This window comes from Solanum verrucosum, unplaced genomic scaffold (genome assembly GCF_900185275.1).
Source record: "Solanum verrucosum unplaced genomic scaffold, falcon-dt-bn FXZP01000094.1, whole genome shotgun sequence".
Classification (NCBI taxonomy): Eukaryota; Viridiplantae; Streptophyta; class Magnoliopsida; order Solanales; family Solanaceae; genus Solanum; species Solanum verrucosum.
In genome coordinates this window covers 503,913-517,022 of record NW_026019970.1, presented here as the reverse complement: position 1 = coordinate 517,022, position 13,110 = coordinate 503,913, and the positions used below count along the sequence as shown (strand labels likewise).

Genomic DNA, 13,110 nt, shown 5'->3' with positions numbered 1-13,110 from the left:
CAGCAATGGAACGTAGAGAGACTCGAAATATGTCTTCTAATTTTGGTAAGCACAAGTAAATATCTTAAGTTTATAAAAAATTGAATAATTAGACATATTAGTGATTTGTGTTTATATTTCGTGAATATTTCATCATTTCTTTAATATTTTAATAAAAAATTATGTAGATATAAAATAGTGATGTGGGTCAATTTTTATATTTAAAAAATATGAAATCATCATACAAAATTTTCAAATAAAGTTTTTTTGAATTTGAAAATTTATGTCGTAATTTAAAATTACGAGATGAAATCACTAAATGGAGGGCTTAAATGTAATTTGAAATATATTAGTAGAGGGAACAGCCTGGCAAAAGTAAGGCATTATTTGTTGTTTCCAACGGTTTCGCTGGATTAGAAAATTTTAAAATATGCACCCTATGCCCTCCACTCAGACAATCGCCCATAATTTTCTACTTTCTTTTTCTTTTTTTTCACTTTTACTATGGTCGAAATTATACATCGTGTTTATGAGGAAAAAAATAAAAAATATTTCTTTGCAAAAATTATCTATCTTGCGTTACTCTATGATGTATGTTGAAAATTAGACTCGTTCAAATCTTTTCAATCTCTCTTCGATTTTAGTAGGATTAGTTGATTTTTTATTTATTTAAGAGTTATCTAACGATTATCATAATTGATAAAATTTGATAGAATTAAATTTTCATAAGTTAATTTCCTACAACCAATCAAGAAAAGCAATATACTCATAATGTTTATCATAAATTCATAATCATGTAAGGTGTCGCTCTTATTATGAAGAGACTTATGAAAATTAGGAGTATTAAATTTGTATATGAAATATAATCTATAATTGATTTTGTTAAATAATCAAGTTTGTATACTTTTTGTAGTACAGATAGTGTGTTTTATTAATTATACAAGAGTCTATTAAAAAGGATTCAACACTTTTTGTAATACAAATAGTGTGTTTTAATTGTACTAGATTCTATTAAAAAGGGTTTTGTTCTATGTAGTTGACCATAAAAGTTTCAAAAATATATATATTTTTCTAAAGATCTATAATTGAATATACAAAATAAACATTATGAACACCTCATAGTCTAGTATTTACAACTAGCGAATATATTTTTATCTAATGCTGGGTAATAATATATATTTATTTTTTTGAAAAATTAAGGACTAGAATATTATTTTTAAAATATGGATTATAATATTGCTTAGATTATAATTTATTTTTAAAAATAAAATAAAGATGTATTTTGAATTTTAAAACGTGAATTTGATCAACTTTTAAGATACAATTTTTTGTCACTCTCAAAATTTCTACCCCTCCGGCTTAAATAAATAGTCACTTTAGCTCAAAAATAATTGTCCATCTTAAGAATTTAAAACTCAAATTTACAATTGTTTTCAACTATAATTTTGATATTAAAGAGTATGAATAATATTTAAGAGGAACTAATCAAATCTGCTTTCATAAAATAGGGATAATTTAGTAAATTATATCTTGTATATTTATTATAATTGGTGTAAAAAAGCTCACACTGCAATTAAAATAGAATGGAGGGAGTGAAGACATTAATTTTTTATTTTTTTTGGATAAATTCATATTGAATTTTGGAATAAATCATAAATTGTTATAAAATAATATATTGTGGATGTCCACTACATCAAGAATTACTCCATTACTTTCCTCCATTATGAAGATAACCATAACCTCCATAATCTGCACCTTTATAACCATTATTCTTGTAACCTTTCACTTCCATAACCTCCTCCATTATATTCATGTTAATGTCATGTTTATGACTAACCTTTTGTATGCCTCTATGTTACACTATAAATAGAGGCATAATGGTTCATATTCTATAGATTTGAAGATTTAGTGTACACTTGAAAGAAAGAAAGTTACCTCATATTGTTCCTCTTGTCTTATATTCTTCTTGTCTTCATCTTTATATTATTCTTTTGTTCTTAAGTTTTATAATACGTTATCAGCACGAGTTGTTTATTCTCCGTCAAGAATCAATGGTAGGTATTTCTTGATTTTTATGAATTATCCTAGTAATTCTTCGGTTGCAAGGTATACTTCATATCCTATATATTATTTGTACTAATTAACAAAGCTTGTTTTGTGGGTTATTTAAAATGGTTAGTAAATTATGATAATCTTCGTAACAACACTATTGTGAGGGACTATTAAACTGTTTTAATTTATTTTACTTGAGATTTTTTTATGGTTTCAACATGTTCTAATTAATTAGTTTTGTTCATTTTTATTTAATTAATTTTAAGTCAAATTCAGATTATGTTTATGGTATTCAATATTTATTTTTGGTAATACATTTGGTTTATTAAGACACTGGTTGAGGATAAGACGGTGAATTCAGGTTTCACCGCACCAAGTTGGTAAGACATCGAGTTAAAGTCTCGATGCACCATGATAATAAGAAGTTGGGTTCAAGTCTCATTGATTCATGACCAAAGGCGTCTTTATATGGGTAAGACATTGGGTTTAAGTCCTAATGCACTATAGTGATGATATGATGATGACTAACACAAAGTTGTATACTTTTGACTGAAAGTCATGGAATTTGTTCAATTAATTTGCTCCATTCTTTTATATGAATGTGGTAGCAGTGCATAATATGTCTGAAAAATGACAAGTGGTTGAATGTATGAATATGAGTATGGTAAAATGTTAATGATCACCATTGTTGTAATTAAAAGGAAGAACATTAGGGGTTCTTAAGATGGTCCTTCAAATGTGAAGGTAATTTTGTCCATCAAAGAGGTATGAAAGGTTATTGGGCACATTGTTTCTTAAGATGGTCCTTCTAATGTGAAGGTAATTTTTATCCATCAAAGTGATATGAAAAGATATTGTGCACATTGTTTTTGATGCAACCCAATTTGAAACGTTTTGTAAATCCTCCATCAAGGTAAAAGAATACAAAGTGGTAGTACATTTGACCTCTTAAAGTGATGTTGAGGTGAGTCACATAAATTTGATAATGCCAAAGCATGACAATGAGTTTCTCATAAAAACTTATAGAGCATGTACAACTGGTTATGGTCCATTTCTTGAAGAATATGTGATTTGTGTTCGTATGGATAAGAACATGTTCATGTATTGATGGATAAATGTCACATCTCACCTCTACGGGAGGTTTGAGAGATTGAAAATATTTTTTTTGACATAAATGGTTATTTTGGTCATATACTTTGAGTACTACACAAATATTGTAGTATGTTTTATTATGAACTATTGGAGGGCAAAAGAAAGAAATAATTTTTTTCTATAAAGGTTGTGGTCATGACCAAAATAAATATTGTTGTGTGGCAACACAAATTTATCATTGGTTGTCAAGAAATATGTCTTGCATGTGATAATTTTAACCATGACAATAATAATAATTTTATCCTTGAAGGAGATGGTCACCATTAGAATGGTTGTGTGAAATTTGTGGCAGTACACAAAATTAATTGAAAGTTTCGAAAAGACTAATTTGTTACTATCCAGAAAATGAAATAGTTCATAATATTGAAGTTGTAGTAAGTCTCAAAAGAAACTTTTTAAGTTTCGGAGGAATTGAAAAGAAAATTATTATATTGAGACTGTAAATTATTGAAAGATTAAATATCTTCAGATTACTACAATCAAAGCGGGTTATGAATATTTACATAAAATGTTACCCGTCTTTCTCTTGTTTGTTGTATAAAGATATGGACATGATGAAGGAATCACATGCAAAAGTAAACTAGAAGTTTACTAGAATAAATATCAGTTGGCATAACCGGCTGACCATTTCGGTTCAAATGTGATGCAAAAGAATTGAGAATTCATATGGTTATATGTTGAAGAAATAAAAGATTCTTCAAGAATTCTCATGTGTTGCTTATTCTCATGATAAAATTATCATTGTACCAGTTAAGGTTGAGATTGTATTCCCTGAAATTATTTGGAACATATAAAAAAGTGAATATGGGTCTGTTCACCTGCCATGTGGACAATTTACTATTGTGATTTAATAGATGCATCTATGGTATGGTCACATGTGCATTTGTATCAACTTACAAATTGATTTTTGTAAGGTTGTTTGCTCAAATTGTTAAATTAAGAGCACAATTCCAAACTATAAAATTATAGTGATAATACTGGTTGGTTTAGCAGAAATTGTTTGCCTCCAATTATAGCTAGACCATTGATTATGATAACAAATCTCTCAAATAAAATTTGGTATGAGATGAGTTTATTTAACATGTATGCATCAAGCCAACAAGGTTCTCCCATCACAATTGGTTCAGGGTCAGGAACCAAATAATTTTCATCTAAAAATTTGATGTGTGCACATATGATTTTATTGTTCCACCACTCACAAAGATGGATCCCCAAATAAGGTTGGGGGTAAATGTTAGTTTTCCTAACATTAGGGGGAGATGAATTTAGAAGCTGAAAATTATGTGTGAGGTGAATTATCTAGATCTTCGTTAAAAAAAATGTGAACTTGAAGTTCAAGAGATAATTCATTTGCAAAATGTTGCAAATAATTTACCAGATGTATTTGTTGACCCAATATTTTAATTAAGCAGCAAATGCTCCAATAAATAGTCCTTGAAGGACAAAGTCTATGGTATGCCAGAAGCGTGATAGACCAATCGATTCCAAAAGTAAAACTCCTTGAGGAAGGAGAGGAGCAAATTATCAAAATGGCCATGATAATGAGGTAAGTGCTTTGAAAGAGCACTATGACATAACACTTCATAAAACCTTGTCAAAGGTTCAGGTACCTGAAAATGATGAAAAATGAAGAGATCTCGATAAGTTATGTCGAATTGGAATTGAATTAAAATGACAGTCGACAATATCTTTGATATGAAGTAGCGCTCAATGCTATAAATGGTTACGAGGATCTTAAATTCAAATTTGTCATATAGTGTGGACAGATAAAATATTGGCACTATTCAAGTACATTTTGTTTCACTTAGAAAAGTGATGTTTTTGATGGATCAAAATATAATGTCAGTGTGGTACAAATGAATCATTGTGTGAAAGTATAACCGTAAGATATAAAGTGTGGTTTGTGCCTTGGGGCATAAAGGATTTTCGCAAAAATTCTGACATTATTAAATAGAGATATATTCTCCAGTGGTGGATGCAATGAGACTTGTTTCAATCTGGCAATAGATGAAATACTTGAATATGCATAATGAATGATTATTATGTCTAATTAGGCGATGAAGGTTACATGAAAATCCTTGAAGGATTTAAAAGGTCTTAAAGCAATTCCATTGAGTACCCAATGGTTTTGAGTCTGCTTAACACAAAGAAAGAATCTTTTTGATCTCATGAAAATAATTTAAAATGTCATGTATTAGTGCAATTGGTGCACTTACAGATTGCTGATTATGCAAATGCTAGAAGATTATTTGATACACATAACGAAAGTTATGTGAAAATATTGTCATAGTATCATTCAAGTTATGACAAGAAACTAACAAAGCAAGTAACTCAACACATAGAAGATGTGTGATTTTCTTTCAGAAAAAAAGACGAGCTTCAATGAAATTGAAATGATCAATCTCAGAGTCAGAAATGATTTGATTATGTAGATGCAAAATATTTATTTGATCTGCATAAAGCTCGATCGCAAATGGACTATTATTTATATATGGAGGCACAACAATATCTTGGAAATTCAAAGAATCACATTAGTTACCACTTCTTCAAATCATGCAGAAATAATATTGATCTATGAATTAAGTCGGGAGTGTGTTTGGTTGGAATCATGATCTATCATATTCAGAAAATATGTGATTTTCTTTTGAAAAGGATATTCTACGAAAATGATATATAGCTCAATTGAAGGGAGGATACAATCAAAGGAGATCGGACAAAGTATATTTCACCAAAAGTCTTATTTACACATGTTCTTCAACAAAATGGTGAGATACACGTTCAAAGATCCATTCAAGTGATAATCTTGTAACTTATTCACTAAAGATTGCCAACATCAATATTTGAGAAGTTGTGTTACAAGATAGGAATGCATTGTTTCCGAGATATCAAGTAAAGTTTTATCAGGGGGAGGAAAATATGTGTTGTACTCTTTTCCTTAACCATGGTTTTATCCCAATTGGGTTTTTCTGGTAAGGTTTTTAACGAGGCAATATTCAAAGCGTATTAAAAAATATGTGTACTCTTTTTTCTTCACTAGGATTTTTTTCCACGGGGTTTTTTTCTAGTAAGGTTTTAACGAGGCATATTATCTATGGACATCCAAGGGGGAGTGTTATAAAATAATATATTGTGGATGTCCACTACATCAAGAATTACTCCATTACTTTCCTCCATTATGAAGATAACCATAACCTCCATAACTTGCACCTTTATAACCATTATTCTTGTAACCTTTCACTTCCATAACCTCCCCCATTATATTCATGTTAATGTCATGTTTATGACTAACCTTTTGTATGCCTCTATGTTACACTATAAATAGAGGTATAATGGTTCATATTCTATAGATGTGAAGATTTAGTGTACACTTGAAAGAAAGAAAGTTATCTCATATTGTTCCTCTTGTCTTATATTCTTCTTGTCTTCATCTTTATATTATTCTTTTGTTCTTAAGTTTTATAATATAAATTTATAATATGTCGATCAAGTCAATTTTTTTGTTTAACTTGCAATAATATGAATTAAATGAAGTTTAATTATATTTGGGCCAGACTATTAAATTGACAAGACAAGTCCAATACTCTTCAAAATCAAAGTCCGCGAGAATTACTTGAAGACCAAATACTTCAAACCTTAACTCATGCTTATGTAAAGGAATCTTTATAAGGGCAGAAAAAAAAAAATACAAAGAGAAACTCTGCTCTTGAGTTGTGCTATGCAAGTCTCATGTATACAAAGAAGTCTTCATTTTCGAGTGGCGAGCTCCAAGTTTTCATATTGTGATCAAAGTTCGATTTTGCATTCGTGGTAAAATTTCAACAAGTATTTCATCGATTCAAGAACAAAACAAAGCTCTTGAATTGACAACCATAAAAAGAAAAGTAAGAGAATTACATCTTTTTATAAATTTTTTTTATAAAAATTGTAACCCTCATAAGTTATTGAGATCAAATAGTACTATTTTACTTGTTTAAAATGAGCCTATGAATTGTGAGCATGCATAGAAGGATATGTCGATTATCTTGATATCTGAATATGAAAATTTATGTTCACTCACCTTTATGAATTTAAAAGTTGGATTATGATGGCATTTTGTGATACTAATTATTTAAACTGTGGATTGAACTAATATGAAGATTTTGTGCAATTGAAAAATTGAAATGAGTTGATTGACTTATATAAATTGTGTATAGCATGAATATGTATGTGTTATTCTGGGATCGATATTGCATGACTACGCGCGCGTACACGGTTTGGGAACCAAAATAAGCCACAAAAATGTAAAAGTGACCAAAATAAGCCACTACTTTTGTAAGTAACTAAAATAGGCTTAGTGGAAGAAAAAATTCCACTTTATCTGATATTCTAAACGTTTTCCGTTAGTCTCATAACGTGTATGTTTTAATATATAACGGAACTATTTCCTACACTTTATAAAATGGAATTATTTCTTACACTTTATAAAGTGTAAGTTTTTCTTACACTTTGTAAAGTGGAACTTTTTCTTACACTTTATAAAGTGGAAGAAAAAATTCCACTTTACAAAGAGGAATACTTTTTCCATCTCTTTATCTTTTTTTTTGCAGTGTTTGTGTCATACAATCAATTATATTGATTTGACATATCATAAAAACGGAAAAAATTATTCCACTATGTATTTTTATTTTTTTATTCTGAAAAATCGTCCAATCTCTATTTAAGGAGGATGTTCAAACATAGTTGAATCGCACCTACAACATAAAGTCTTCTATATTTGTTCATTTCAATCTCAAAAAAAAAATGTCTTCTAAACCAAAAGTTAGAGTTTCGATTTATTGGGATGGCGAAATTATACATGACGGAAATACCGTTTATTATAATTGTCCTCCCAAACACAATGCTAAATATTCAATTAATGTCCGCTATCATAAATTTCTTTCATCAATTTATAAAAGAATGGGTATAAATAGTATTGATTATAATTTGATTATAGTCGGAAAATACCCTACTTCATTTTTATCACAAGGACAAGTAAATTTTGGAGAGTGGATTATCTATAATGACGAATCGTTGACCGACTTTTTGAGGGTTCCAAATGACTTCATAGATCAAATCAAGTTAACAATACTTGAAATCTATGTTAGGAAGGAGCCTAAGACTAGTCAACAACATTCTCCTTTATCGGTCGATGTCCATCCCCGATTAGAAAATCGTAATAGCGTTGATGGATTTCCGATAACTCAATCTACTGATTTTTCTAACATGACTCATTATCAAAATATTCTTACCGGTCATATGATGTTGATTTGAACAAAACTATCAATGAAAGTGACTGGTAATGCTCAATAATTATATTTCGATTATTATTTGTTGATTTTGTCAATTATTTATTAATTTATATGATTTATTATTCTTATTATTATTCTTATTATATATTTTGTAGTGGTTTACCTCAGCAAGATAGGAATATTGCTTCAAGTTATGGACTAGATAATTATTTTGGTTAGTCCTCACACTTTCAAATGACGGAAAATGTCGGGACATCCTCAAATTTTCCTGTCTCGCCTACTTTTGATGCAGATGATTGTCGGTATGTCCAACACTTGATTTTTCAATTAAGTTAATTGCATGAGACAAATATTTATACTTTTTTACATATATAGGGAAAATATCACACAAGATGAGCCCATTGACCCTGTAAATATCGATGATCGTGACCTTCCAAATTACGGCTCACTTTCAGCTAGTGATAGTGATGATTTGCCTAATGCCGAGGAATCAGGAGATAATGTTCCATTTGAGGTATCATCTAGTGATGATGATTTTTTAATGCCCAATCGGTCGCCAAGACCAATGTCCATGAGTCCTTTTTGTAATCATGAAATTCCTTATCTGGATCATTTCCACAATGGTCCAGATATCTTTGGCGATACACATGATGAATATACATCACAACGTATATGGGGTGAACCGGAAGATTTCATGAATGGTGCTATTTATATTGAAAAAGGCATGTTGTTCAATTCAAAGAAGCAGTTGCAAAGAGCAGTTAAGCTTCTACATTTAAAGATAGCAAGGGAGTACTTTGTTATTAAATCGACAAAGAAATCATGGCGACTTGTTTGCAGGCGTGTAGAACAAGGATGTCGATTTAGGCTAACTTCTTTTAATGATAAACATACTAACATGTGGAAAGTTGGAAGATACATTAAAGAACATACATGTGATATGGGTACGTGCCGCGATGGACATTTCAACTTGGATGTTGAGATGATTGCTAACGTCCTTCGTGTTGATATAGAAAAAATGCCAAGGTACTATTTTATCCTTAGATGATTTTTCTTTAATAAGAAAATATTCATTTTTTATTTGATAATTAATATTATTTTTACTTTTCAGGTTTCCCATCAAAGACTGTCAAACAGCGGTTCTTAAAGCATATGGCATTTCGATAAGCAGAAGAAAAGCATATCTTGGTCGCAAGCGCGCTTTTGAAAAAGTCTATGGTACTTGGGAGGGTTCTTTTTCCGAGTTGCCGAGGTTCATGGAAGCTTTGAAATACTTCAATCCCGGAACAATAGTTGAATGGAAAACAGAGCGGCGTGTCGATGTCATTGAAGATGTATTCAACTATGTGTTCTGGACTTTTAAACCATGCATTGATGGGTTTGTGTTTTGTCGTCCTGTTATATCGATCGACGGAACACATGTCTATGGAAAATATGATATCAAGTTGTTGATTGCGATTGCAACGGATGGTAACGGCTCAATATTACCTTTGGCATTTGCAATAGTTGCGAATGAGAGCATGGAGACATGGAGTTTATTTTTGGATCATTTGCACTTGCACGTTGTCAAGGGTCGTAGAGGTGTGGCATTGATTTCAGATAGGCATCATGGAATACTCTCATCCGTGTATAATTCTCCCAATTGGCAGGCCCCATTTGGGTTCCATCGTTTTTGTTTAAGACATTTGAAGGCCAATTTTCAAAAAAAATTCAAAAATGTCATTTTAAACAATCTTTTATGGGCAGCTGCAAATCACTATCAGGAGAAAAAGTTTTTGGAAAAAATGGAGATGATCAAGGAGATTAACTCGGAAGCGTATGTGTGGTTAATGAAGAACGATCTTGACAAATGGACATTGCACAGGGATGGAGGTAGGAGATGGGGCATGTTGACAACAAACAGTTCCGAGTCATTCAATGGTCTTCTTAAGTCAGCCAGGGGCCTGCCAGTTACTGCAATGGTAAGACTCACTTACAATCAGATTGTGAACCGATTTGTTACAAGATCAAAATTTGTCAATCAGCTAGTACAACAAAAGCAACAATGGATGCCTAAACCATTCAAGATTTTTGAGGATAATCGAAAAAAGTCACAGCGTCACACACTTATCAACTATCACCAACAAAGGGAAAACATATTTGAGGTGCAGACACATATGCATCATGGCAGTGGTGGTAATAAGCACATTGTAAATGCATCACAAGGAAAATGTCAATGTGGTAAATGGCAATCATACCACATTCCGTGTTCTCATGCAATAAAGGGATTTGACCAAATTGGGTATCAAGCATGGGAGCATATGGCACCAGAATTTAGCGTGCATAGCTACAAAAAAGCCTACTCTGGACAATTCAATCCACTCGGCGGTGAAAAATATTGGCCTGATAGTCCTTTTCTTATGATAGCAAATAAAAAATATTTACGAAAAGTGGGCGTAAATAAAATCACCCGTATACATAATGAAATGGATGTTCCCGCAAGTACACTTACTCGCAAATGTTCAACGTGCAAACAAATAGGCCATGATAGGCGTAACTGTCCTTCACAAGCTCGAAACGCCTCATATGGTGGTAGTAGCTAAAGAAAGATGTTTAATTGTGTTAATTTATTCTTGTATCAATTTCTATGCAATTTTTTATTTGTATTTTTGATCATCCCCAAGTGTTTATATTTTCAAATTTTTTCATTCACTTTTTTTTAAAAAAAAATGCATACACAAAATAATAACTATATATAATTAAAATAATAATAATACTATTCACCCTCAAAAAAAATACATACACAAAAATAATAACTATATATAATTAAAATAATAATACTATTCACCCTCAAAAAAAGATACATACACAAAAATAATAACTATATATAATTAAAATAATAATACTATTCACCCTCAAAAAAAGATACATACACAAAAATAATAACTATATATAATTAAAATAATAATATTATACACCCTCAAAAAAGATACATACACAAAAATAATAACTATATATAATTAGAATAATAATACTACACACCCTCAAAAAAGATACATACACAAAAATAATAACTATATATAATTAGAATAATAATACTATACACCCTCAAAAAAGATACATACACAAAAATAATAATATTATGTTCCACAACCCTTTCTTGAAATCCGTAGAACATCTCGCGGTCTAAGTCCCGTATATCCATCCTCATCTTCATTGTCCCTCTTCCTCTTTTTGGCCGGAAGATCCTTTATGTTCACATTCTTTACAATTCTTTTAACAACTTTTTTTCTTCCGGGTGTTTGAGGCATATCATCCACTGGCATAATGAAAGTAACATCTGGAGACGAGAGTGGTGACAAAGTGGTCTGCAAATAGAAAGTTAGATAGTAGAAATTGAAAATTAATTGACAAAAATAAAGAGATCCATCTTTAAAGAGATCTAGCAATACAACAATAAATCCAAGCACACCAACACTATATATTCGTATGCTCCATTCTTTATTTTGGATCATAGAATCAGAACCAAGACTTCATTATTAAGACAAAAAGCCAAATTAATCTAAGTTCCATTATTAAAATTTTGAATAGATACAAACATCATGACAACCAAAAGAACTGAGAAATGCAAAATTAAACCCAACTGATAGAAATATTATCTCTAACTGCTCCAAGCATTGATACATATATAAAATCAAAACATTAATAACTAATGTAAATATTTTAAAAGAAATAAATAACATAAACCTGTATCACATCGGGATCCTCATTAACTGTCGGAACGACATCCTCTATGATCGTCGTGGGGCTCTCCTTCACGGTGGATGAAGGCCCCGTAGTATGAATCTAAAAAATAATTAAAAGTTAATTTAATATAAAATCAAAGCATTAATAACTAATGTAAATATTTTAAAATAAATAAATAACATAAACCTGTGTCACATTGGGATCCTCAGTAACTGTCGGAACGACATCCTCTATGATTGTCGTGGGGCTCTCCTCCATGGTGGATGAAGGCCCCGTAGTAGGAATCTAAAAAATAATTAAAAGTTAATTTAATATAAAATCAATGGAAAAGGGCCTAAAATACCTTTGAACTATTAGAAATGGTACAAAATTACCCTCCATCCACAGTCCTAAAATACCCTTGCGTGGCAGATTTCTATTGGCCAGATTTTAAATAACCTAAATTAATTTAAAAACCTACCCATTCCCAAATTAGACCCGCCCCAAATTCATTTAACCTATCTTTTATCATCCTCTTCCTCAAAAGCAGAAAAAGCAAACAGGTGAGTCCTATAGTGAAAGTCAGCACAGCATACAAGCTAATTATAGTCCGGATGAGTCCTATAGTGAAAGTAAGGGGAAAAATGGTGCGTATTGGAGAACTAGAGCAAAGCAGACCTTGACATTCTGCTAGTCAATGAGTATCAGTAACGTTTTGTCTCAAGGAATTTGGTGTACCAATTTCTAAATCATTCCAACTCATTAATCTTTTCTATTCATAACTCTCTGTCTAAACCTAATCATATGTTGTTGCGGATAATTAATTATGAAATGAAAAAGTTTTGCATTTGCTATGGGACATGCTGCTGCTTATATAAAGAAGTTATGCTATTGAATTGTGTTAAAACATTTTTTCTTTCCTTTAACGTACTGAAGAATATTTTTTTATCTTGTG

At 30.8% G+C, this 13,110-nt stretch overlaps 1 protein-coding gene across 1 annotated transcript; it reads left to right on the top strand.

The window, feature by feature from the left end:
- Positions 1-8,684: 8,684 nt before the first annotated feature.
- On the top strand, positions 8,685-11,032 carry LOC125817061 (uncharacterized). Its single transcript, XM_049496646.1, has 3 exons — positions 8,685-8,752; positions 8,826-9,476; positions 9,562-11,032. Exons 1-3 carry the CDS (start codon positions 8,685-8,687, stop codon positions 11,030-11,032), a joined length of 2,190 nt encoding a protein of 729 aa, XP_049352603.1.
- Positions 11,033-13,110: the final 2,078 nt, after the last annotated feature.

Bases quoted from the DNA above. Each gene is read 5' to 3' on its own strand.
- LOC125817061 (XM_049496646.1), top strand. From the start codon at position 8,685: ATGACGGAAAATGTCGGGACATCCTCAAATTTTCCTGTCTCGCCTACT. The intron at 8,753-8,825 runs GTATGTCCAACA...TTACATATATAG, and splicing joins TTTGATGCAGATGATTGTCG to GGAAAATATCACACAAGATG. The intron at 9,477-9,561 runs GTACTATTTTAT...TTTACTTTTCAG, and splicing joins GATATAGAAAAAATGCCAAG to GTTTCCCATCAAAGACTGTC.